The sequence below is a fragment of the Tupaia chinensis genome, unplaced genomic scaffold (assembly GCF_000334495.1).
Source record: "Tupaia chinensis unplaced genomic scaffold, TupChi_1.0 Scaffold148234_1, whole genome shotgun sequence".
Taxonomy (NCBI): Eukaryota; Metazoa; Chordata; class Mammalia; order Scandentia; family Tupaiidae; genus Tupaia; species Tupaia belangeri.
Genome location: NW_006208084.1, coordinates 5,497,999 through 5,524,907, shown reverse-complemented (window position 1 = coordinate 5,524,907; position 26,909 = coordinate 5,497,999). Strand labels below are relative to the sequence as shown.

At 45.7% G+C, this 26,909-nt stretch overlaps 1 protein-coding gene across 1 annotated transcript in view; it reads right to left on the bottom strand.

The window, feature by feature from the left end:
- Nucleotides 1-26,909, bottom strand: part of NUAK1 (NUAK family kinase 1) — a gene marked incomplete at its 5' end in the record, with an annotated part of 82,572 nt that overhangs the window by 17,678 nt on the left and 37,985 nt on the right. The window contains 2 exon segments of the mRNA XM_006170363.3: nt 3,716-3,781; nt 8,782-8,933. Coding sequence (XP_006170425.2) covers nt 3,716-3,781; nt 8,782-8,933 — 218 coding nt within the window.

Genomic DNA, 26,909 nt, shown 5'->3' with positions numbered 1-26,909 from the left:
GGCATTCCATTCTCCCAGAGAGTGGGATGTGAATTTGGCCCGTTTTTATTCATTGCAAATTAATGCTGTGCTGGGTGTCTATTTTCGTTGACATGCTTCCACAGAGTACGGAATGCAACCCAAAGCGGCACATTGCTCTCATTCTTTCTGCAGACCGACTGTGTGAGTATTTTTAGAAGCCACACCCTCTCGCAGTGGCCAGATAAATAATTCCCAATGCCAGATGTGCTCTTTGCAAACCGACATCAGGCAGGGAAGGGGAGGGGAAGAAGGTGCATGGCTTACACCAAACCTGCAGCGACACGGATGCATTTTAACCAGCAGCATTTTTACAGACTTCTCGGGCCAAAGGTTCTCCACTCTTTAAACACAGAAGAGGGACTCGCACTTAGAGAGGGGTTCAGGAGAGGACTCCACTGCTTCCATCCCCCTGGTTGGTACTCATCTGTGCCCATGGTCCCCCAGGTCCAGACACTGATGGCCTTGGCTGTCTTGAACACTGAGGCCAGCTTGTGGCCATGTGTCTGCCTGCCTTTGTCAGCAAGTGCCCTTTCTAAATCTGTTTCAGAAAATGCTGAGTCAGAAAGAGCTGAGCATATACAGCCGGAAGACAAATCAACACCAGCTGAAACAGATTTTTAAAAACCCTGGAAGTGGGTGTGAGATGATGAAAAGAGAATCTGCCTGGAAGTCAAACATGTGAGTTCTAATCCTGGCTGGCTGTTCCTTTATTCCAAAATCAAACAGCTCTTCAGAACCTGCTCGATGCCAAACACCGTACTACATCCCGGGGAAACGACACTGTCATATCACTGACTCTCGGTGTTATCTTGGGCACATTACTTAGACTTTCTAGGTCAGAATCATTAACAATCAGGGTTGAAATATGAGTCTCACAGTTCTTTCCATCTTTAGGATTCTCACATCTGAGCAAGATTCTTCAAATAAGCAGAGAAAGAATTTAGGAGTTCTGAGAGTGGGAAAAGGTGGTTTCTGTTTGGGCTATGAATGGGTATATGTTTTACCTTGGAAAATGCCAGGAGTAAGAATTCTTAAGGAAAAGGCATGACTAACACTTTAATTTTTATCATGTCCTATGGGTGTGCTATTTTTTTTTTTTTCCCTACATGAAGCATAGGGAATCCTGGTTGAAGGACTTGGTCCAGGGAGCAGTAGGCCCAACACCAGTGTCCTCTTACTTATGCAAATAAGCTCTTCCTCTGGGCTCCTGCCCCATTGTTCCTCTGAACAATTGTGTTCAGAATTCTAACCATTCTTCTCTTCCACTGGGGAATTCTATGACTCCATAGGAAGCTATGTGACTTATCATTTCTGGGACTGCGTCATGGGACCAAGAGGTCACACTACATCACAGAACTCAATCCCCAGGCGAGAGACCCACATTCCAAACCTTCTAAAGACTATGTTTGATTCTGAGAGGTCTGGGGGCAGGTGGCAAGAAGATTGTGGAGAGAAAGTCACCAAGGTCGATGACACAAACACTTAGAATGTGACCCCAGGCCAAGATCTAGTGTTGCAGCCATGGACTGACCATTCTCTCACCCCCCAACCCCCCACCCCTGGACCCAGGCACCTTTGGAGCATCTGACTTCCAGATCAATGCTCCCTCCAGGGGCCAGCCATTAAAGCAGGTTGCTGGTATAGTCTTAATTCAGCCCTAAATGCTTGTACTGTAGCACACCTACATTTTCACATTTGTTAAGGACTCCAAGCACCGGGCGCAGGGCACCTGCACATAAAAATTGCTCCGAAATGTCTCATGATGCAATAATCCCCACACACAGAGATGGGTGCCCCTACCTGACAGAGGTAGAAATCAAGGCTCAGGTCAGAGAGTAGTTTGTCAAGAACCCTGTAGTTAGTAGGGGACAAGGATGCAACTCAAACCCAGGCTATCCAACTCCAAAGCCATTGCTGCTAACCTTGACTCATTTACACACAAGTGCTTAGCAGTTTATGGAAGGAAATGGAGCGCATCTCATTCTGAAAGCAAGCCTGTGGGTATTACTCTTACCCAATTTTATAGCTGAGGAAACAAGGCTCACTAGCTTTTCCAATATCAAGCAGCAAGTAAACCACACAGCCCGGAATTTCTAAATCTATGGCCAGTGCTCCTTCTAAAGTAATCCAGCCACTTTTCCAGAAATAGACCCTGAGATTTCACCCTCTCTTCCTGTTCCTTGCTTCAAACATTTCATCCTTTCTCTGTGGATTACACAGAAATATGGGACTAAACTCAATGACTCCTCAAGAACAAGAGGGTCACCAGGACATGGATTCCAAGAGCCACCTCCACAGTAACTAATAGTTGTCACCATGATCTACAAATGGAATTCAAACACCAAAGCAACTCCATCTCGGCAAGCAGGAAAAGGGTCTCTCTTCCAAGCACCCCTTGACTGATTGCAACAACAACAAAAACAGAAGATGCAAGATCGTTCCCATGCTTTGTCGGGGGACCAGGGAGAGCCACTAACGTCACCAGAGGCCAATCGGAGGGCTCCCGCTGGTGCCGAGAGTACTAAGGCCATTTCATAATGAAACCCTTGCAGCGAGCTCCGTTTATTTTGAAACTGTATTTGCTTATTTTGTAGACGTGATCAAAAGGACATTCGGGGTGCTCCCCAGGAGGCACTTGAACCCTGTCAGCCAGGAGAGCTTTCTCCAGCTCCAGCAGCAGCCAGCAATAATACCCTCTGCAAAAGTAAACTCCATCACTTGCTATTTCCCAACAGCAGACACCATCACTTCGGCTGGCTTTCCAGTTCTATGGCTGATTTCACAGGTGCGAGAGTCGGCGGTAGGCGGGAACAGGAAACAAGGGACAAAAGGTGACAAAAAGGTGGCCAGGGAAGGAGTTCCAAGTCTAAATAATATGGAGTCCTGCTAGCAAATAGAGCACAGTGAGCTGAACTTAGGCTCGTGAATCAGACAGACATGGGTCAAAATAGCAACTCCACCATTAACCACTATGTTATCTTTGGTAAGGTACTGGACTAATCTGTGCCTTAGTTTCCCTAGCTGTGAAATGATGTGAACACCAGCACCTATCTTGTATGTTTGTTGTAAAGAATGAATTTGAGAGACTAGCAGTTACGTAATGGCTATATCGCTGGACTCCCATGTAGTCAACCGCAGTTTGCGTCCCGGACCCGGTGGCTTAAAACTCACGCCAGGCGCGTGTGCGTGCGTGCCCAAGATCCCGAGAGGAGAATGGAGGAGAAGGGACTGCGGCATGGCCACTCCCCCTGGGGGTGATTTCTCGCTTTCTATCTCTCTGTCTGTCTGGCGAGCGCACGCGCCCTATAACAAAAACCTCTCCAAAAAATAAAAGAATGAATTTGAGTGACATCAGGCAACTATGATATTGAAATACATGGCAAAAGACGTTGGTTGTTATATTTTTACAGTGATCATTTTAGACCATGCACTTCCTGAGGAAAGGTACTGTGTCTTAGTCATCTCTGTTTATCCCAGCAGGAAGAACAAGGTCTGGCATGCAGTAGGAGGTCGATAAATGCTTGTTGGCTTTAATGGTTTGACCTGAGAGCTCAAGCAAAGGGACTTTCGCCACCTGCCCGCCAGGGAAAGAAGCTGCCGCCTTATTTGTGGGCTACAGCTTGCCACGGGTTAAGTCCCCACCAGGATAAAATACCCAGGCTCTGCCTATCAATCAATGAGGCAAGAGTTTTACCTTAATATTGCAGTTGTCATCAAGCAGTATATTTTCCAGCTTCAAGTCCCGGTGGACCACACCATTCTGAAATGAGAATGCAAGGAGGGAACTGAACGGGAGTGGTTGGGATAAGAGAGAGAAAGAGGGTGGAGGAGGGTGTGCAAAGGAAAACGTTTGGCAGATTAAAGCGACGCGCCAGCCCGGTGGTCTTCGTCGCTATCCTTCAGTGCTGCTCTTGCTGTCATGATGCTTCCCCACCAGCCACCGGCCAGCGACAGGAGAGCATTAGTCACTTGCTGTGTGGTTAAGGGAAAAATGACTGGAATCCCTCCTCCCCTGGAGCCTGTAAAACAGCGGGGGGATTCTTTGTCGGAATGTAATTCCACTGTGTGAAAGCAATATAATCCCAGGCAACAGCAGACAATGTCTGTCTGTGATGTGATTCCCAGGGAGGAAGCAGATTTCTCTGCTGGAGACTCATGAGTGTGGAGCTCTGCGGGCCTCACTTGCCTGTCTGTCTGTCTACCTGTTTGCCTGTCTTCCAGCGCTGGAAAGAGGCCTGGCCCAATCTATTCTGACTCATGAAACAGACTCAGAGCTGAGGATAACAGGGGATTTCCTAAGCAGCCAGGAGGAGAGATTCTCAAAGTCCCTCTCTGCTCAGCAGGACTCAGAGCCAGGAGGAAGGCGAAGCAGAAGTAGCCAATAAGACCATAGCCACTGGCCTGACGGAGCAGGTGGCTGCCCTACGGTGTGGCCAGACTGGAGACTGAACTTCACAAACAGCTGGCCAGCTGAAGGTGGGAGGAGTCATTAGCCACCAGGCTGTGGCCCACAGATCAGGAACAACTGGCCTGCTCCCATTGTTTCTTAAGACCTCATTATCCTTTGGGGGTTTGGTGGGTCTGAGAAGAGCAGAGGGACTCAAAGAATCAGCTCTTTGGCGCTGAGCAGATAAATAGCAGGGAGTAGATTTTCAACGTCATCCTACATTCAGGACATCTGCAAGAAAAGCTGCTCTTTTGAGCAAACCAACTGGCTACAAATTCTTTGTCTTTCATTCAAGATTTCTTTTGTTTTGAATCTGCATGTTTACACTCGGTTCTCTGTTGTTTATTTTCTTTTCCCTTTGACAGTTCCTAATATCTCCAAAAGCACTGACTGGAGAGAGTGAGCTGAAAACGTGTATTTCTACTACTCTTTTTCTAATCCAAGCCTTTGGGGAAGTGTTTTTAATTCAGAAATGCCCAAATCAAGTCTCTTGGAGAAATACAGGGAATATGAGCTACCTGGTTTTGTTTGCTTTTAAATATGGGGAGCAGTTTGTTACATTGCTGCATTCCTGGGCCTTATAATAAGATGGAATAAGGCTACTAAAGCCCCATTCATGCAGAACCCAAGTGTTCACACACTGCAAATACTGAAAACACAGTACATAGTACTTTATACCTAATCCTAAAATACAAAACATGGTATAATCTGAAACGTGAACTTTTTTTTTTTTTTTCGCTACAGGGCGCATGTACTCGCCAGAGAGACAAAGAGACAGAAAGTGAAAAATCACCCCCAGAGGGGGATGGCCATGCCGCAATCCCTTCTCCTCCATTTCCTCTCGGGATCTTGGGCACACACGCACACACGCCCAGTGTGAGTATTAGCCACTGGGTCCAGGACTCGAACTGCAGTCAACTACATGGGAGTTCAGCGACAGAGCCATTATGCTAACTGCTGGTCCCAGCATCTTTTGAGTCACCACCAAGTGGTCAGATAATGTTCACATGGGTTAAGGATTTGGATTTGAATGATTGTCTTCTAATTACTTATAGATCTACTCTTGTACAACATTATGTTGAACAAACCAGAAGGTCCCATGTCTTCATGCATTAGGGAAACTGTACTATCTTTGCAACTCTCCTATAAACCTAAAAGTAATTCAAATTAAGAAGTATGACACATGGGGCTAGCAGGTGGCATAGTGGTTAAAGTGCTAGATTCCCACATGGTCAACCACGGTTCGAGTCCCTGACCCAGCAGATTGAAACTCATGCTGGGTACATATGTGTGTGTGTGTGTGTGTCTAGGATCCTAAGAAGAGAATAGAGGAGAAGGGGTTGCAGTGTGGTCATTCCCCCTGGGTGGGTGGGGGGGGTTTCTCACTTTCTGTCTCTTTCTCTGGCAAGCACACACACCCTATAGCAAAAATCTCTCTCTCAAAAAAAAAAAAGAAAAGAAAAAAAGTAAGTACGAAGATGGTGATACTATTTTGATGCCATGTGGGATTCAAGTTATATTTGCCATAACGTGAATGATTGTTCTGGGTATGGCAGTTCTAGGTAAAGTCTACCTAGGATGAAAATCGTGGCTAAAATGATGAATAACAATGATGGCTGAAACGTGGTTTAGAATTCTCTGTGTACTTCATTTTCTTCTCCAGAGGCGAGGGGTAGCTCTGCTGTGGCTGGGTGAGCAGAGCCCACTAGGTGTGCTTCAGTAAAATGTCTATGTGTGGAGGTAACCTACACAAGGAAAGGCACCAAGAGTAAAAGGAGGCTCAAGGCCTTTCACCCAGCAAATTCATCTCTGGAATTGCTAAGGGAATTATTCAAAGGAAAGGAAAGTATTCATGTATGAAGATGTTAGTGCTATTTGTAATACAGGATAAGTTTCCTTTACCTGAAATGCTTAGGACCAGAAGTGATTGAGATTTCAAATCTTTCTGGATTTTGGAATATTTGCATATACATAATGAAACAGCTTAGGGATGGGACACCACCCCAAGTGAACAAAGCTGGGGAGTTTGTTTCCCTTGGAGATGGTGAATAGGCTGAGTGCTGCATGCCTGCATTTTGACAGCGACCTGTCACATGAAGTCAGGTGTGAAGTTTCCCACTACGGCATTCATGCTGGCGCTCCGAAAGTTTTTGGAGCATTTCGGATTTTAGATTTTTGGAATCAGGGATGCTCAACCTGTAATCAGAAATAGCTGCAATGTCTAACAATTACAGATCATTTTTAATAATAGAACAATGCAAAGATTACACTAGTAAGTGAAAAAGCAAGACACAAATTATGTAAAAATAGGGCCAGCTGGTAGCTCAGTGATTGAGGTGGCTTGATCCCACATGACCATCTGGGCAGTTTGAATCCCAGATTCATTGGCTTGAAAAACACACAAAGCATGTGTGTATGCATTCCCAAAATAAAGGAGAGAAGGGTGGAAGAGAGGGATTTGTGGGGCAACCATCCCTTATAGGGAATACTGCTAATTAAAAAAAAAAAAAAAAACTGTAAAAATAAATGTAATTTGGTGCTCTCTAGTTTGGTCTTGGAAGAGAAAAGCATCATTGGTGGAAAAACAGGCGATATCAAATAAAATCAGAAATTTTGTTGACAATAACATATGAGTAAGAGTGTCTCAGTTTCAACGAGTGCACTATTTTTTTAATAATTATTTTATTTTAATTTTATTTATTATTATTATCATTATTATTTTCAGTTTAATCAGAGAGACACACACAGAGAGAGAGAGAGAGAGAGAGGAAGTGAGAAAGCAAGTCGCCAGGTCTGAGACTTGAACCATGGTCGGCCATGTGGGAGTCCAGCGCCTTTAACCACCATGCCACTTGCCGGCCCCTCAACGAGTGCTCTATGAACGTAAGATACTATTAGGGTAAACTGAGTGAAGCGAATAAAAAACTCTCTGTATTACTTTGCAACTTTCCTGTAAATCAAAACATATTCAAAATAAAAGTTTAAATTAAAGGTGGCCTGGTGGTTAGGAGAGCTGGATCCCACATGGCAGACTGCGCAATTCTAGTCCCAGACCTGAAAACTTGAGAAACATGCCAGGCTACATGCACGCATGCCCCAAATACTGAAAGGATAGAGAAATGGAGGCGAAGAGATTGCAGCATGACCACACTCAAATGAGGTGCCTTCTCTCTCTCTCTCTTTCTCTTTCTCTCTCTCTCTCTCTATCTATCTACCTATCTATATCTATAGAGATCTCTATCTCTCTCTCTCTCTCTCTATCTATCTACCTATCTATATCTATAGAGATCTCTATCTCTCTCTCTCTCTCTCTATCTATCTACCTATCTATATCTATAGAGATCTCTATCTCTCTCTCTCTCTCTCTATCTATCTACCTATCTATATCTATAGAGATCTCTATCTCTCTCTCTCTCTCTCTATCTATCTACCTATCTATATCTATAGAGATCTCTATCTCTCTCTCTCTCTCTCTATCTATCTACCTATCTATATCTATAGAGATCTCTATCTCTCTCTCTCTCTCTCTATCTATCTACCTATCTATATCTATAGAGATCTCTATCTCTCTCTCTCTCTCTCTATCTATCTACCTATCTATATCTATAGAGATCTCTATCTCTCTCTCTCTCTCTCTATCTATCTACCTATCTATATCTATAGAGATCTCTATCTCTCTCTCTCTCTCTCTATCTATCTACCTATCTATATCTATAGAGATCTCTATCTCTCTCTCTCTCTCTCTATCTATCTACCTATCTATATCTATAGAGATCTCTATCTCTCTCTCTCTCTCTCTATCTATCTACCTATCTATATCTATAGAGATCTCTATCTCTCTCTCTCTCTCTCTATCTATCTACCTATCTATATCTATAGAGATCTCTATCTCTCTCTCTCTCTCTCTATCTATCTACCTATCTATATCTATAGAGATCTCTATCTCTCTCTCTCTCTCTCTATCTATCTACCTATCTATATCTATAGAGATCTCTATCTCTCTCTCTCTCTCTCTATCTATCTACCTATCTATCTCTGTTTTTCTGTCACTCTCTGGCCAGTGCAAATACCCTCTAGCAAATGTTTTTAAAAATGTTTATATCAAAAAACAAATGTAGAGAGAAGGAAGAAGAAGATTGGAACAAGTGAAAATGTCAGTAGTGGGGTACCCTGGCTTCTGAAATCATGGGTAATGATTCTTTCTGGTTTGTAAATTCTCCATACGGATGACGATGGATAGACAGCACTGTCTCAGTGGAAAGGATCAAATGATGCTATTACCCACTCCCTCCTGCCAGCCCGCTCGGTGGTACCTTATGGCAATAGTGCACGGCGGACACGATCTGCCGAAAGAAGTGTCTGGTCTCCCTCTCGCTGAGCCGTCGCCGCTCGCTGATGTAATCGTACAGCTCCCCTTTGCTCGCATATTCCATGATGATCACAATCTTATCTTTGTTCTCAAACACTATGGGGGCAAAGAACAATAAACAAATACCCTGTTTATTCAGATGGTGACTTCGGGGAATGTGAGAGAGGATGACAGAGATGTCACCAAACAGGGGACAAATCGGCCCAATCAATATCTCAGGGAGTCAGGCTAGTTTTCCAGCCTGGCGGACGATTGCAACCCCAGTACTATTCCTGGACGGGCCTTCGTAATGTAAGAGGAAATGAAGTTCTCTTTTCTGAGGACTCCAGTCCCTGGGCTAAGATCCTTCTCCATCACATACCCCTGTGGGTGGGAGAATAGGTAACAACAAACACAACTACCACTTGTGTTGACCAGGCCTGACAGAGGTACTCGGACCCTAACATGGGTACTTAATCTTGTTATCTCGCTGCCCAAAGCCTTCCGGACTTCCCATCTCACATGAAACCCAAAGTTCCCAATGCAGCCCACCAACTCCCCATAATCCTGTGTCCCCTCCTGCCCTGTGACACAACTGCTCTGTGTATGGATTAATTCTGTCTTTCCTACTAGAATAGAAATGAGAGTTGGTCTATTTCACTCACTGAAACATATCCCCAACACCTAGAATGGTATTTGGCATATAGTACGGGCTCAATTAAAATGATTCAATGAATGAACTCCAACTTCCTGAGTGCACTTTGGACAATAACAGTAAATAATGACAAATTACTTCCTATTGCTAGGGTAGTAAAAGGGTTGGAGGAGCTGACATGTACGAACTCATTTAACCTTTGCAACAAATTATCAGGAAAATGTCTATTTTACCTTTTAAAAGAAGGTAGAAACTGAGGCCTGATGAGATTAAGAAACACACACAGCCTGCCACCTGGCAGTTGGGTTCCAAAGACTAAGAGCAGAACCACTACACAAGACAGCTCTCTGGCCCTAGCTGGGATCAGCTCTGGCCCCCACAGCAGGTGGACCCACCCCAAAGCCTGCTGTCCCACCAGCAATGCGGCCACCCTGAGCTGAGTTTGCCAACTCCAGCCTCAGCTCCGTCTCACCATCCTCCATACTGCCACAGAAATCGTTTTCTAAAGGCCCATAAAAAGTTCTCTCTGTGCAACTCTGAAGCTCTCCAGCAGGGATGCCCGAACTCGGGGTGCTCCAAGCAGAGGTCCAGAGCCCACTGCACGGAGGCAGAGGATACCACACACAGGACAGGCCCTAGGGCCTCGGCACCCTCAGAGTCACCCCACTGGAGACTTTGGGCTTTCACGTAAGATATTCTTTGAGCAAAGACAAATAATCATTGTTTTGTAATCTATCACTCCTAAGGGATATTGTATAAAAATCTTTGTAGGGTAAGGTTTGTATGTAAGATTGTATGTAAGGCAAAAGTCACAGGAAAAATTAATTAATTACCCTTTGTAAGATATCCAAGATCCTACCTTAAAGGACCCTTGCCTATCTCCCTGTATCTCATCAGCTTCAACTATTCCTATCAGAGCCCTAACTCACCAAAATAGAACTGCTTGCTATTTCTCACAGCTACACAAACACAAACACAAACACACACACATCCACACGCATGATGCATGGGCACACATTGCTGTTTCCCACCTCAGTGGTCTTCTCCCTACCTGCACACCTGCCAAACTCCAACTCATTGGTAGAACAAGAAGTCAAGACCGGACTCAGCGTGGCTTCCACATCTTTCTCCTGCCTCTCTCTGCTCTCGCTTGCCTCAAAGCATTTCAAATCGTGTGGGTTTCTTTACTGGTTGACACATCCATTTCCTCTGCCTGGGCTAGGTTGTTAAGGAATCACTTTTAAGTAGGATTCCTGGATCTGCTGTTACTGGCTGTGTGACTGAGGAAGTCACTTGCCCTCTCTGTGCCTTAGTTTAGTCCACTGTAGAATGAGAATATTATTAAGTACAAACTCTTGGGAGAATTTATTGATACCTGGTATGTGAAATGCACACAGCAGGCCTGCACTTATAGTGCATATTCAATCATGTTAGCTATCATCATCAGTATCAACATTATTGCAGAGCCTAGCACTGACACACACACGCACACACATGTGTGCGTACTCAGCAAAGAACACAGCTGAACTGGAACCTGCCCCAGGCTTGGGTCCTCTGTCCTCCCACACTTTGTCACTGGCTGCTAGAAGCTCAGGCCTTGCAGTTCCTTTTTGGCTCCTTCAAGTCCAGCCAAACCTCCCTGATAAAATAAAGGAGGGAGAAAGTAGGCAGGGAGGAGAAGACGGAGGAGAGGACGTCCACATAGAGTGGCTGCTCCAGCGTCTGCTGGCCTCGGTGTACCCTGAGCCGTGGCTCCTGCCAGGGATTTCAGCTTGTCGTGCACTTTTCATTAACAATAAACTCTGGAAACTGGAAAGGCCGCCTTGGGGCGCATGGCTCAGGCTCCAAACATGATGGAGTGATATGTCCTGGAGAAGGCAGAGGGTTTTCTAATTTTAAAAAGGGAGAAAGGAAAGAAAGTACGTGGACAATAAAACAAGGAGCCTCATACCCCAAAGAGTCTGGTGCATCCTTACAGGGTCAAAGCTGCTGGCCTGCCTGTGGCGCTCAGAAGTGGGGCTCACATGCCCTGTGCAGACAAAGGGACTGTTACAGTGCCTGGATTCTCCTTTCCAGCTGGATCATTTGGGATCGAGGAGACACAAACACAACGCTGTTCAATACAGTTCAATATGCCGAATATTTTACCAAGCAGCTTCCACAAACAAGTCCTGCCAGGGCCTGCTCCATGGCATGCTGCTCAAGAGAAGCCAGATCTCCTGTGGTGACTGTGGTTCAAATCCTTGACCTGGTCAGCCTGAAGCATGTCAGGCACACAAGTCAGTGCACAATATCCAACAGGCTAGGGGACAGAGGAAGGGGACCGTGGCAGGCAAGACCCTACGGAGGATGCTCTTCTCTCCTCCCTCTCTGTCTCACTTCTCTCTCTCTCTCATGTGCATGTGCATGAACTCTAACATGAATAAAAGAAAACATTGCTTTTAATTTGTTACAGGATGCATGCACTCACTCACCAGAGAGTAACAGAGAGACAGGGAAAGTCAGAAAGCACCCCCGGGGGGAATGATCACAGCAAAATCCCTTGGCCTCCATTTCTCCATTCTTCGGTGATGCTGGGCACACATGCATGTTTCCTAAGCCACCAGGTCCAGGATTCAAACTATGCAGTCAACCATGTGGGATCCTGCTGCCTTAACCACTATGCCATCAGCTGGCTCAAAAAAATTTTTTTTTTAATTTAAATAAATATATAAGTTCTGTGGGTCCTCCCTCTGAAAGATAATCCCTGGTCAGTCTGCCTGCGTCACCTCTGCGGCTATCCAGCCCCATCCTCACTCCTTTCAGCCATCCTTCTACTCCCGCCCGTGCTACCGCATTTGGAGGGAGGAGAGGAACTGCTCCTTAGAGCAGTAGTCCTGCAAGAAATCCTGGAGAAAAATAATGGTCCCACTCAGGCAAAGTGTTTGGAAAATGTGAATATTTGATTACTCTTGGGGAGCCTGGTTCCCTTAACCCAGAGTTTTGCAGGTTAATTTGGCTATGATGAATTAAATGTATTCCTACTGACAGCCGAAGGAACAAACCAAGAGCCAGTCTGGGAAACACTGAATGAAAGAGATAATAACTGAGTGATAAAACTGGGCCCTCGCTGTTGCAGGCAGGGCCAGTGAGCTGCTGGGTCAGAGAACTGTCCAAGTGGCTAGACCAGACTCTGAGACGCTAGGCCCACCCTTCTGCCCCTGACACACACACAGGAAGCAGCCCACATCTCACAGCCAAGGCCCTGACTGCAACCTGAGATTAGTTAAATGCAAACAAGCGTTCTAGACTAGGACCATCAATGATTCATCAGGCAGGCAGTCTAGTAGCTTGAGTCTATTTTTAACAATAGTGACATCTGTGGCCAGCCCTAGGGGCACAGCAGTAACAATGCTCCACAATCGGAAAGCCACAGGGAAGGGTCTCAGGTTCAGGTACGAGGTCTCCCTAGATAAACCAGGTTTACAACATGTGTCTCCGTAATCCTGGCTGGCTAAGACTGGGGCAGATCGCAGTACGAAGACCTTGTTGGCAGTGCCTGTCTCTCTTTCTCTCTCTGTCTCTCTCTCTCATGATAGAAATAAACTTTACAAAAATGGCGAGATTCATTATGAGCCTACTATGTCCAGGCACCATACTAATAAGCACTTTGCATGCATTATGTCATATGGCCAGTCCCATGAGTCTTCTCATTTTACAGATGAGAACACCTGGGTACAGCAAGGTTAACGCTAGTTGCTGGGGTTTCAGAGAGGATGAGACAAAGCCAGGACTGGGCCTGGAAGTCTGATTGCAGACCCCAAGTCCTCAGCCAGATTTCTCTTCGCATGTACTACCTCCCCACCCACCCCCTTCACGTTCTGCAGACTCAAATGAGGCTGAGAACTTCCTTACACTTTTGCCGGAGATGCCATCAGTTGACAGGTCTAGTGTCCTCAGCACGGTGCCTTGACCAACGAATAGGAAGGTCTTCTCATAATGACTTTGTCTGCCTTTTAAGCTCTGACCAAACCAAACCCTAAGGCTACCCTCTCCCTGCTGGCATCGCTCTTTAAAACATGCTGTAGCTTGCCACTAAATCACAGGATTTTCGAGCAGGAAGGGCCCTTAGAGAATCTATACTATTCTTCAAGACTACTCGAGGACTTACCATGTATAAGAGCAAGGTCTTGGGAACTCGTACTGAAGAACGAACAGCTTCCAGTCCCTTGGCCCAAGGCCCCTTGCCCATGGTTAAGGTCACTATCTGCGAGGTGACAGGAACACTCTTGGCCATTCTTCTGGCAAAAAGGGCTGCTTCCCTTGGGCACTTTGACAACTGGTTATTTATAAGCTCAGAAATCTTGTCTGTGTTTATGTTATTAGTCACTAAGCAAAAGCTTATTTTCCACCAGTTGGGAAGGGTTTCCTTTCTAAAAAATGAAAGCCTCTGTCTCTTGGCCAGACAGTTTTACCCAGAAACCCAGTGGCTCCAGAACAGTAAGGAAAACTATGCCCCTTGACATGCCAGGCCTACCAGGAAAATCAAAACCCTGAATAGAAACTTCACTCAGCTTGAGCCAGCCCATAGAACTAAGGCCGTGTCCATGTGGCACAGCGCCTGGCTTTTAAGATAGCAATACATGTTTAGAAAGCACCTACTATGTGGATGGCACTAGGGATGCCACACAAAGTCCTTCTACTGGGGTGGAAAGACAGGCCAGGTAGAAGGGGCAGCCTAAGAGAACAGGGCAGAAACAGGAGCACTACAAACAGAGGAATGACCTGTAGCTCAAAGGTGTCAGAGAACAAGGGAAGAGAGATGGGAATGAAATACCAAAGATATGGATGTTCACAAAGTGTTCCAGAGGAAACAGGCAACCAAATATTGCCAAGAACAAACAAAGAGAAGGGAACAAGGACACAGTAACATCCAGGATTTTAGACCTCATAAAATAGTTCAGGACTCACTTCTTCCAGAGACTTCTCAAGAGAGTGATCTCTCCTTCCCCAGAAAGCCTATAATAACAGTGAACATGTATTGAATAGTTACTGGATGCTGTGCATTAAAACATTTCATCCTCACTGGGCCAGCAGGTGGCTTGGAGGTTAGGACACTGGAACCCACATGGCCAGATGTGTGGTTCAAGTCCTAGACCCAGTGACTTGAGAATCATGTTGGCATGTGTGTACGTGTGTGTGTGTGTGTGTGTGTGTGTGTGCCCAAAATTTCTGGGTATAGGTAGGAGGAGAGGGGACTAAGGTATGGCCATCCTCTCTGGAGGGTAATTTCTCACTTTCTCTCCCCCCACTACCCTCAGGAAGTGCACATACCCTACAGAAAAAAAACTTAAAAAAATAAATAAACAACAACAAATTTACTCCTCATGCCATGAAATGGACATCAATATAACCTCTACTTTCTAAATAGGGAACTAGCACTCATATCTAAAATCTATATGGCCAGCACCCAGCAAGTACCTCCCTCGTAGTCTTTGTCATTAACCATCACTCCAAGGGTACAATAAGCCAGTATCATAAATATGGTGAATTTAAGCCAATATCGAAGATGAGTTTTGCCAATTGTGCAGCTTAAGAAAAATGGAATCATGCCATATCTACTCTTTTTTGTGTCTGGCATCCTTAGCTCTGTCTAATGTTTTTAGAATAATTCATGTTGTTCAGTGCAGTGAAGACTGTTCATTCCCATTGCTGCACCGTGCCCTATTGCGAAAATGTACCACGGCTGTTCATCCGTCCTACTGATGACAGACATTTGGATAGTTTCCAGTTGCGGGCCATTATCAACTGTGTTGCTGTGAACATTCTTGGGCATGTCTTCTATGTCTTCTGATGTATATCTATATGCATTTATGTTGGGTAGGTCCCCAGCAAGGATTTGTTCCCAAATTCATGTGACTTGAAAACTCGTGTTCTTACCACAACTCTCCACCATTCCTCCACCATAGGTTCACTCTCCTTGCACTATACTCAATAAAGGTTCTCCATTAAATGGAGCTCCGCTCATCCCTGCTTTTGATTGGCTCATCTGAAATGATTACCTGAGCATTTTGCTATTTGTTAAACGACAGACAAAGTTAGCTCAGGAAATGGGTCTTTGCCCTTATGGAGTTGCCTTCTCTTAATGTTTGGAAACAATGATTACCTTTAAAATAGTTCAAGAGCTACTCTGTGCGGTGTGAAAAAGCACTGCGGTGAGCCAAAATGTGCCTGAAGAAGTTCCTTAAGAAAGCAGGCCTGGAACTGAACCACGACCAAAATGACTTGGGTTTTGCACTTATAACATGGTCTCACCATTGTTTTGGCAAATCCTAAAATATCCAAATGCTCTCCCTTTTCTGCTGTTCCACAGAAGGGCCTTCCTTCTTCCCAGACACCAACTTGAATTATTTTTCTTGTTTTCTGTTTATTTTCCACTTCAAGGGAGAGTGAGGCTTGGTTCCTATAGCAACAGCTCCTTCTCCAAATGAATCCTGAGTTTCATCAGATGTTCACTTTGACAGTCCAATTCTGCCTTCTGATTGTCTGGCTTTCACAAGCACGCTAATCACCCAACCCCTAATGATTCCCTCCTGCTGCCCTCGAGGTTAATAATGCAACTCGACAAAATGTGTATTATAAAAACAATGCTCTGGCCTTGGGAGAAATGCTGATGAGTGAGGAAATACTGGGATTTTAACCATGGACTGGCCATTTAGAACCAAATACACTAGCCTACTGAGGAAGAAAGTAGGTTTGGGAAGGGTGAGGGTAGGAATCAATTTACATGATGCTCCCTGAAGAGTAAGATGTTTTTAAAAGGGAACCAGCAGATGGTGTAGTGGTTATGTTGCTGGACTCCCACATGGCTGAGCAGTTCAAGTCCCAGACCAGTGGCTTGAAAATCACGCTGGGTGCGTGTGTGGACGCACCTCTCCTGAGAGGAGAATGGAAGAGAAGAGATTATGGCATGGCCATTCCTCCTAGGGGGTGGTTTCTCACTTTCTCTCTCTCTCTTTCTCTGTGTCTCTGGCTAGCACACACGCCCTAAGGCCAAAAAAAAACCCCCCAAAACAAAAAATCTCTAAAAAAAGAAAGGGAGAGGAGAAAAGGGGGGCAGTAGGTGGTGTGAAGGTTAAGGAGGAAGGATCTCACATGGCTGGCTGTGTGGTTTAAGTCCCGGTCCCAGCAGCTTGAAAATCATGCCAGGTATGTGTGCATACGTGCCCAAAATCCTAACAGGAGAAGGGACTACAGCATGGCCAAGTCTCCATCTGGTGAGCGCATGAGCCATAGTAAACTTAAAAAAATAGGTGGGGGTGGGTGCTTACTTTCTGATTTATATGTAATCTCAAGGGAGGAAGATCAGTTCGTTTTTGTTTTGTCTTGTTTTGTTTTTCAGCAAAAAAAGCCAAGGACTAAAGAGTAGACCCATCAGAATTGTCTTCATGCCTGTCGACTAACAAGTCCATCTTCTAAATTAGTTCTGGGATGTTGGCATTCCAGTTCTATGGTACTGCCTCCCATGCAGCAGCAATTTTATCACTGTCCTAAAATATCTCAGACAGATGACCCTTTTTTGTTATCAGTTGCATGCAATCTCTAGAGAAAGAGAGAGAGACAGAGAGGCAGAAGGCAAGAAATCACCTCTCAGGGTGGATGCCATACTGCAATCCCTTCTCCTCCATTCTCCTCTCAGAATCTTGGTCAGGCATGCATGCACACATGCCCAGCCTGAGTCCCATGCTGCCAGGTCCGGAACTCGAACTGCAGTCAACTACGTGGGAGTCCAGCAATGTAACAACTACCATCTGCTGGTCCCACCTCTTACTTTTTTAACCCACAAATATTCTGGATATTGGATATTCATGCCCAAGGAAAATCACATACAACCAGCCTACCTATCACCAATAGCGGGGCTCAGAAGAAGAAATAGTAATAAAAGTTTGGAAGTTACCTGTGGAAGAGAGGGGTGCAAGGGCTTGCCAAGAACAATTCTTTCCTTCTAAGATTATTAGTACTATTTCAGAGTGTGGGGAGGGCTCAATATCCAATCATCAGAAGGCAGGAGACATGGCCAGGATAGAAAGAGTAACTGCATGGGAGAGAACTCCAGGGGACTATGTTGAACTGGCCACTGGACTCTGCCCTCCTCCCACAACTATCTTTGAGGGGTATTTTCATGGAAACCATGAAGGGCCCTAACATGCTAAAAGGGCTCTATCAACCACCACGTACTCACACACATCCCACATCACACACACCCAGCCTCCCCATCATTCCCTCCATTGGTTTTTTTGTTTTGTTTTTTTTGAGAGGTTTTTACTAAAGGGCACATGCAATTGCCAGAAAGACGAAGAGACATAGACAGAAAGTGAGAAATCACCCCCCAGAGGGGACGGCCACACCGCAATCCCTTCTCCTCCATTCTCCTCTCAGGATCTTGGGAACACACACACACATGCCCAGCGTGAGTTTAAGCCACCGGGTCCAGGACTCAAACTGCCGTCAGCTACATGGGAGTCCGTGACATAGCCATTATGCTAACTGCTGGTCCCCCCTCCATTGTTTTGATTTGGACTTCATGTCACTCACACACAGGCAGACTCACACTCACTCACAGCACACACTTACACAATTCTGAATCTGAGAGAGCCCCAGCAATTGAGCAGAACCTCTCACAATCACCACAATCTGAAGCATAGGGTGTACCTGTACTTGAGGCAATGAACTTCTGAAAATGCACAGCCCCAATTCCGGCAATGATGCAGACAGAAACCTGACTGTGAAGACAGCCTTTGTCCTCCTCTCCTGAATGCCCAGCACAGGGCTTTGCATGGGGCTCACCTCACTCTTACCACCTCGCCAAGGTTGCCAACCAGGCCTGTGGTCATCACGTCCTGGTGCTAGCTACTGCTTGACCCACCAGGGCTGTATGGCTCAGGCACTCAGAGGAGCATCTTGTCAGGCTGCCTCCTTGGGTAACACAGTGATGTGAAAGTCACAGTGTGACTCCAGGAGTCAGGCTACCTCGGCTCTGCTGGGTGACCCTGGCAAGTTACGTAGCTTTTCCGGGCTTCTGTTTCTTCATCTCTTAAAAAGATACGTCTACCTAAGGTTCTCATGGTGAGGATCACCACTCCACACAGAGCAAAGCAAACGTGTTAGCTGCTAGTATTAGGCAGCAAGCCTTAGTTTAAGAAAACAGAAAAAGAGCCCAGCAAGTGGCATGGTGGTTAAGGCGCTGAACTCCCACATGGCCAACTGTGATTTGAGTTCCAAGACCTGGCAGTTTAAAAATCACACCAGGTGTGTATCTATGCATGCCCAAAATCCCAGGAGAAGAATGGAGAAGGGATTGCAACATGGCCTTCCCCCCTCAGGGGGGTGGTTCTCACTTTTCCTCTCACTGTTTCCCTCTGACTCTCTGGTGAGTACATGTGCCCTATGACAAAAATCTTAATTAAAAAGAGAGAGAGAGAGAGAGAACTTCGGGATTATGGTTATATACTGGTGGCATCCATGCCTGAGAACAGCATTGGTGCCAGAAGCCATGTGTGTTTGATGGAGAGGGCTGGGGGGCAGAGGGGAGCGTGGTGGGGACTGTGAGCTAATCCTCAAAGACATCGGAGGACTCCAAGGCCCACAGTAAAGGCTGCAGGGAAGTAAGCCTTGTTCTCCTAACCATGGTCCAAATGTCAGCTCTGGTGCTGTCCAAAGCGCTCAAGTCAATCTCAGTGCCATGCCCGCCAGATGAGCCCAATGTCGGAAATCACGGGGTAGGAGGAGCATAAATTTAACCCAAAAAAATTAAAACCAAAACAATAAAACCTGAGGATCTGCAGCCTGGAAGTTCCAGTTCACCTAATCCAATCTCGCTCTTGATATTCAAAACCCTAGGTTGTGCGCGTTCCGTTCCGTGTTCCCCTCTTCTTTTTTTTTTTTTTTTTTTTTTTGAGAGGTTTTTGCTATAGGGACATGCGCTCGCCAGAGAAATAGAGAGAGACAGAGAGACAGAAAGCGATATATCATCCCCCAGGGGGGATGACTATGCCACATCCTCCATTCTCCTCTTGGGATCTTGGGCACACACACACACACACACACACACACACGTGCCTGGCATGAGTTTAAGCCACCAGGTCTGGGACTCGAGCCACGGTCAAGTACATGGGAGTCCAGCGACATAGCCATTATGCCAACTGCTGGTCTCGCATGTTCCCTCTTCTGTGTTCAATGAGTCTTTCAAGATCCCTGCTGTTGACAGCCTATGCAAGTGAAGTCAGCCATCCCAGTTCACTCCAAAAGACCCTATATTAAATGGCAGCTCAGTTTCTTTTCCTCCACCCCTCTTTTAAAAATGAGCTTCAAGTACAAGTGGTATTATTTAAAGCACTAGAAAATATTGAATTCCAGGAAACCCATGAGGGCGAGGCAGGACAGCCAGGGAGTAGCATTAGTTTTTAGTTGTTTTATGTCTAATCTCCAGCCTCTAGAAAAATGACTTGGGTGTAATCAAATGAAAACAATGAAAATAATACACTTGAAGGTCAAATAGCAAACTTAATAGGAAACTCATTAGAAACGTGGCTGGGCAGAGTCACAGCTGAGGATCTCATCCAGAGGATTCAAAGTGAAGAAACGCTCGGGCCCCGTGTTATTAGCAGGGGCAAGTCGTTAGTTTGGACCCAATCTGCAGAGATTTCATGTGGAACTTGTGAATCTGGCAGCAAAGGGAGTGTGTTTAAATGTTCAGCAATTTGCCATGGGTTCAAAAGAGTCAACACAAACATAATATTCCACTTCGCCAAGTTCAACAAACTGTTTCATGGGGCTCTGAGTCCCTGATGAGGGCAGCAACAGCGTCTAAGTAAAGCCAAGCCCAAAGGTATCACTCACTGCTCACTGGTGACAGCTGCCAGACATGTTCTTCTCTGGAATTCACTGATGACAAATGATCAGACCAAGACAAGATTCTAGAGTAGGCCTCATTTCCTCTTGGTTGGAGGATTAAGTCCATATGTCTCAGCCTGGCCAATTAAATTGGAATCCTTAGGGAAAAGGTCCAGGCATCAGCCTATCTTGTGAACTCTTGGCAAGATTCTAATATGCATCCATCCACCATGTAAAATCAATGATCTAAGCAATGTGGCCTCACACCTCTCTCCTACCACCTCTCAGTAAAAGTTTCTATTCTGGCTAGAAAGAATATCTCATTGATCCCTAATCATAACATGAGGAATCATTGATGCCAGTTATTGAGCATGTCCCCAGCATTTGATGCTACAACCTTACCAATAAAGTAACTAGTTAACTGGCCCCATGTTACAGAGAGGGAAACAGAGCCTCAGAAAGCTAAGCCATGACCCGAAGTTACACAGAGGCAATTGGCAAAGCAATTGGCTTATTCAAATCTATTCAAGCCTGTGTGATGACAAATTATATACTTGTCCCACTAGAGCAGTACCTGGAACATAAGAGCTCAATAAGATTTTTTTTCTTTTTGGAGAGGTTTTTGCTAGAGGGCGCATGAGCTCACCAGAAAGACAGAGAGAGACAGAAAGTGAGAAATCACCCCCCAGGGGGGATGGCCACGCCACAATCCCTTCTCCTCCATTCTCCTCTCAGGATCTTGGGTATACACACACACAGTTGCCTGGTGTGAGTTTAAGCCACCAGGTCCAGGACTCGAACCACAGTCTACTACATGGACGTCCAGTGACATAGCCATTATGCCAACTGCTGGTTCCAAGCTCAATAAGATTTTTTTTCTTTTTGGAGAGGTTTTTGCTAGAGGGCGCATGAGCTCACCAGAAAGACAGAGAGAGACAGAAAGTGAGAAATCACCCCCCAGGGGGGATGGCCACGCCACAATCCCTTCTCCTCCATTCTCCTCTCAGGATCTTGGGTATACACACACACAGTTGCCTGGTGTGAGTTTAAGCCACCAGGTCCAGGACTCGAACCACAGTCTACTACATGGACGTCCAGTGACATAGCCATTATGCCAACTGCTGGTTCCAAGCTCAATAAGATTTTTTTTCTTTTTGGAGAGGTTTTTGCTAGAGGGCGCATGAGCTCACCAGAAAGACAGAGAGAGACAGAAAGTGAGAAATCACCCCCCAGGGGGGATGGCCACGCCACAATCCCTTCTCCTCCATTCTCCTCTCAGGATCTTGGGTATACACACACACAGTTGCCTGGTGTGAGTTTAAGCCACCAGGTCCAGGACTCGAACCACAGTCTACTACATGGACGTCCAGTGACATAGCCATTATGCCAACTGCTGGTTCCAAGCTCAATAAGATTTTGTAAAATAAATAAATGATGGAATAAATGATTGACTAAATAAATAAATGAATGAAAAGAGTGGGTGATATTAATGAAATGGACCTTTTTAGGTCAATTCAGTCATCCTCGGCCTTCAAAAAACCTAAATCAGGACTTGCTTGCAAGCTTTTCTGCCTGAACCCTGAATCGGTTCACACAAGTTTGAGAAGAGATGTGTAGACTGCTCCCACTGCAGGTACTGCCAAAAAATTGATGCTAGGAACGTAGGCTCGCTTTGCTTTCCGCAATTCTAAGAGTATGCTCTACACAGTGGTGCACAACTTGGGAGTGTGTCAGAGTCACCTGGAGGGCTGGTTACCTCACAGGCTGCTGGGCTCTACCCCCAGAGTTCCCTTTTTTTTTTCTTTTTGGAAAGATTTTGTTGTTGTTGTTGTTATAGGGCGTGTGTGCTCGCCACAAAGGTGGAGAGAGACAGAAAGACAGAAAGCAAGAAAGCAAGAAATCACCCCCCAGGGGGGATGGCCACGCCACAATCCCTTCTCCTCCATTCTCCTCTTGGGATCCTGGGCATGCACACACATGTGCCTGGCGTGAGATCAAGCCACCGGGTCCAGGACTCAAACTGCAGTCAACTACATGGGAGTCCAGTGACACAGCCATTATGCCAACTGCTAGTCCTCACCCCCAGAGTTTCCAAGGCAGTAGGTCTGAGTAGGAACTAGCTGATGCTATTGCTGACGGTCCTAGACCTCTCTTTGAGACCTCTGCTCAAGCACATCCTGAGGCAGTTTACCAGGGCCCTGAAATCCTTAAGAGGTCATTTTCCAGGACCAGGGGGTGTGCAGCCATGCTTTCTGACTCCAGGATCTCTGCAGGATTCTGAGGAAACATCATGGAGGAGCCCCACTTCCCCTGGCCACAAGGTGGAGGGTGTGCAGGACACAATCTTGGCTATTGGCTTTTTCCTCAGGCCCTGTTTCATACTTTCTCCTCTGCCCTTCTGGATTTTCAGAGCAGTGAATTTCACCAGAAGGCAAGAGCATTATCCCCTTCCAGAAGGAGCCATCAAAATCTCAGGAAGCGCAAGTAGCTTGAAGAAAGCAGGCTGTAATGCAATTTTAGGAAGGTGGGAAGAGTTTTTAACCAATCATAAACTCATCCTGAGTGCCCGCATGGCGGGAATTCGGAGAATATTTGAGAATTTAGATTCTTTCACATCCTCTGGGAGGCTGCAGGTTTAAGGCTCACAGGGCAGGAACATGAGATTCACATGCTTATCAAAGAAAGCCCATTTTTTTCTATTTCATTTTGTCTCATTTTGTTCATTTGAGAAACTCTTCCAATAGGTGAGAGATCACAGCTAACAAATGCCAAACAGGCTTCCTACTTTGTCCCAGAAAGCCAGGATGACCCTTACCTAAGACAGGAGCCGTGATGAAAGGCTGGGCCAGTTCTACTGTAGTATCCCACCATCCAAGGGGCCAATAAAGAGATGCAATCTTGCCCACCATCCAAGGGGCCAATAAAGAGATGCAATCTTGCAAGGCCAGGAAGGGACATTTCCAGAAACCAAAATCAAGGGCGTAACAGTGAAGACACAGGCCAGATCACCCCCGCCCCACACTTCTTCGCTTTCACGTGCCAGACTGTTACCAGATGGGATGCCAACCTCGAGCTAGCATTTTCAGTGGTCTTACAGATAGGGTCTCCTAGGCTTTCAAAAGGGAAATAGAGGTGAGAACACGTGCCTTTGATGTCTGAACTCCAGTCCTGAAATCAGAACCTTGGGAAAAACTTTTTATCTCTTCCATCCTCAGCAACCAAGCTGAAAGCTCTGGCGGGCACTTCCTTTTCAGCTGCTTTTTCATATTGTCAATTACCTCCCTGCTGAGAGAATGGAATTCCTTTGACTGGAAGCAAGGGTCCCTCTGGGAGATGGTGCCAAAGATTTCTTTCTTTTCTCTTGATTAGGTTACTCTTCAGTATCACACACTAGAAAATGTAGGTCTATTTTCTTTATTTATTTAGCATCAGAAGTCAGTTATGGTTTGTGTTTACACAGAGTTGACAAATTTAGGGGTCAATCACCTTCACCCCTAGGTCAATAGGAGAGTTAACCCCAAGGTCTAGTTGGAGAAAGACACATTTGAAAGGAATTATTTTTGAGATTCGGTTAATAGCAGAGCTGACTCGGTGAAGTCACAGGTTTTATGGACCTGCAGGTACTGTGAATTGTAGTCATTATGCATTTTTACATAGAAAAATATGTCATGACTTTCCTACCAACCTAATGTATAAATTAACTCACATTTTCATGGTGCTCTGCAGTTTAGAAAACGCTTGACCTATGAGTTAACTGGATATGGGCCCCAAGTTTCTTCCTGGGATATTGGTAGAAATAGTTTCTAAAATACCACCAAAGAGGGGATTTAACGCTCTCAGGTATATAAGGTAGTAACCTCTTTAAGGGCGAGGAGAGAATTCTCTGCACTGCAGGGTCTAAGACAATGCTTTCCTCCAATCAGGGCCACTGCAGCCCACCACATGACCTGGTTAGTATTAGGCACACGGGCTTCGGACTGTCGCTGTCTAGGTTCAGCTCTTGGATCCACCAACTCTCCGCTGGTATAGCCTTGGAAAATGGACTTTGCCTCTAAGCTGAATTTTCCTTATTATAAAACAGGGATGTTAATGGTTCATATCTCACAGGTATTTGGATTAAATGAGTTAAAATGTGCATGCTTCCTCTCACTAACTCTCAGCTCTATCAATATTATTTTAAAACATAAGTAAAAAAAAAAAGTGTTCCTTCCTCCTCAAAATTGTGAAGTAGTTTCCTATCATTGCTGGTGTACTGCCTACATACCTTCTTTCAGCCAGTGTGGACAAGATCCAGCCTCTCCAACCCTCTCTCTGCTGCATGCTCCATTCTTTCCTCCACAGATGCACAAGTCCTCTGTCCTACCAACACCCGTTCCTCCCTCTTCGAAGCATCTGTCTATGCTGTTCTCTCTGCCTGGTGAGCCCAGGTGTTCAAAGGCTTGCTCTCTGTTTCAGTCGGGTCTCAGTTCAAAAGTCACTAACACAGTCAAAAGGCCTTCTCTGGCCAGCCTTTCTGCACACCTGATTAACCCTCTGTCTCTTTTTCAACTCAAGAGAGACAGAAGCTTATTTCATTTGTCTTTGTATTTATTCCTAGTGCTTAGAATAGGGCCTGGCACGTAGTAGGTGCTTAGCTAGTACTCTTTTTTAATGAATGAATCACTTATGCTCTGGAACTAGCATTTACATATCACCAGTTAGCACGGTCCAAGATGGCGCCTTGCCCCCATGGAAATCCAAAGTTCCCAAACATAGAGGGTTAGGCACATTGCTGCTTTGTCGTGCTGCTGCTGCTGCTGTCATTGCTAGGTGCACTTTTTTTTTTTTTTTTTAAGCATAAAGGTCTGCTAAAGAAGAAATGATAAAGTTCTCTCTTTTTTTTTTTTTTTAGGAGAGGTTTTTGCTATAGGGAGCATGTGCTCACTGGAAAGACAGAGAGACACAGGAAGACAGAAAGTGAGAAATCACCCCCCCAGGGGGGATGGCCACGCCACAATCCCTTCTCCTCCATTCGCCTCTTGGGATTTTGGGCAGGCACGCGCACGCGCCCGGTGTAAGTTTAAGTTGTCAGGTCCAGGACTCGAACTGTGGTCCATTACATGGGAGTCCAGTGATGTACCCATTATGCCATCTGCTGGTCCCCAAATTATAAAGTTCTTAATCTTTTCTACCTACTTGATGAATGTCCAAATAGCCACGGAGATGCCTTGGCATTGATTTCTCATGAAGTCAATTCATACCTGTCTAGATTGGTCTGACAACAAATCAGCTTCCAGAGAGCTTTCCTTTGCATGCTGGAAGTGGCAGCGAGACGACCAAATGAACTCACAGCCTCGGGTTCCACTACCACTGCTGCCTCCTCCCTTGTCCCTCCTACATCCTGCTGTGGCAGAGGCAGCAAGGTTGGGAAAGAAAAGGCCAGGATGAGGTGGGCTGCAGAGTCAGCAAAACAGGACACAGGACAGAATGACAGGGCTGAGTAACGGCAGAGGAAGAAACCAAATGGGAGCAGGCCACCTGTGTGTCATGGCCACCAACTAGCTGTGATACCTGTGTGCCACCACCCCCGCCCAAACACATATGAAAAGCCCTTCTACCAGCACCACTGAGTATGACCTTATTTGCATATGGGTATGCAGAGACCATTAAATTAATGTGAGGTTATTAGGGTGCGCACTAATCCAGTACGACTGGCATCTTAAGAGAAGAGGAACTTTGGACCCAGAGACACACAGAGGGAAGATGATGTGAAGACACAGCAGAAAGACAGCCATACAAGGCCACGACAGAGTCCTGAAACAGAGCCTCATCTCACAGTCCTAAGAAGAAGCCAGCCCTACTATCACCTTGATCTTGGACTTCCAGCTTCCAGAACTGTGAGAAAATGAACATTCGTTGTTTAAGCAACCCAGGCCGTGGTGTTTTGTGATGGAAGCTCTAGAAAACTAACAGGCCCAGCAATCATTAACTTTCTGGAGCCTCAGTTTCCACAACTGCATATGGGAACCCTGGCCTACCCACCCATACATTTGTTATAAAGAGCAAATGAGATTAGATGCGGGAGGCCTTCGTAAATGAGGAAGAGTTCTGTAGGTGACATAGGATCCCTAACTTCACTGGCAGAGCTAGGTCTTAGGCAGTAAAGCAGATAAATGTGGGGGACCTAGGAATTTCAGGATCAAAGTGGGGACATAAGAGTTTGGGACCAGCAGTTTAGCACAATGGCTATGTCGCTGGACTCCCATATAATTGACGGCAGTTTGAGTCCCGGACCCAGTGGCTTAAAACTCATTCTGGGTGCATGTGCGTGCATGCCCAAGATCCTGAGTGGAGAATGGAGAAGGTATTGTGGCATGGCTATCCCGCCCCCCGGGGGGGGTGATTTGTCGCTTTCTGTCTCTCTGTCTCTCTCTTTCTGGCGAGTGCACGCGACCTATAGCAAAAAAACTCTCCAAAAAAAAGAGCTGGAATAGAAATCCTCAGAAATCCTCTGCTCCTAATCCTGGGGAGACAGAAGAGCTGCCCTCCTCCAGTTATTTTGTGGTGGCTGTAGGAGAACCAGTACT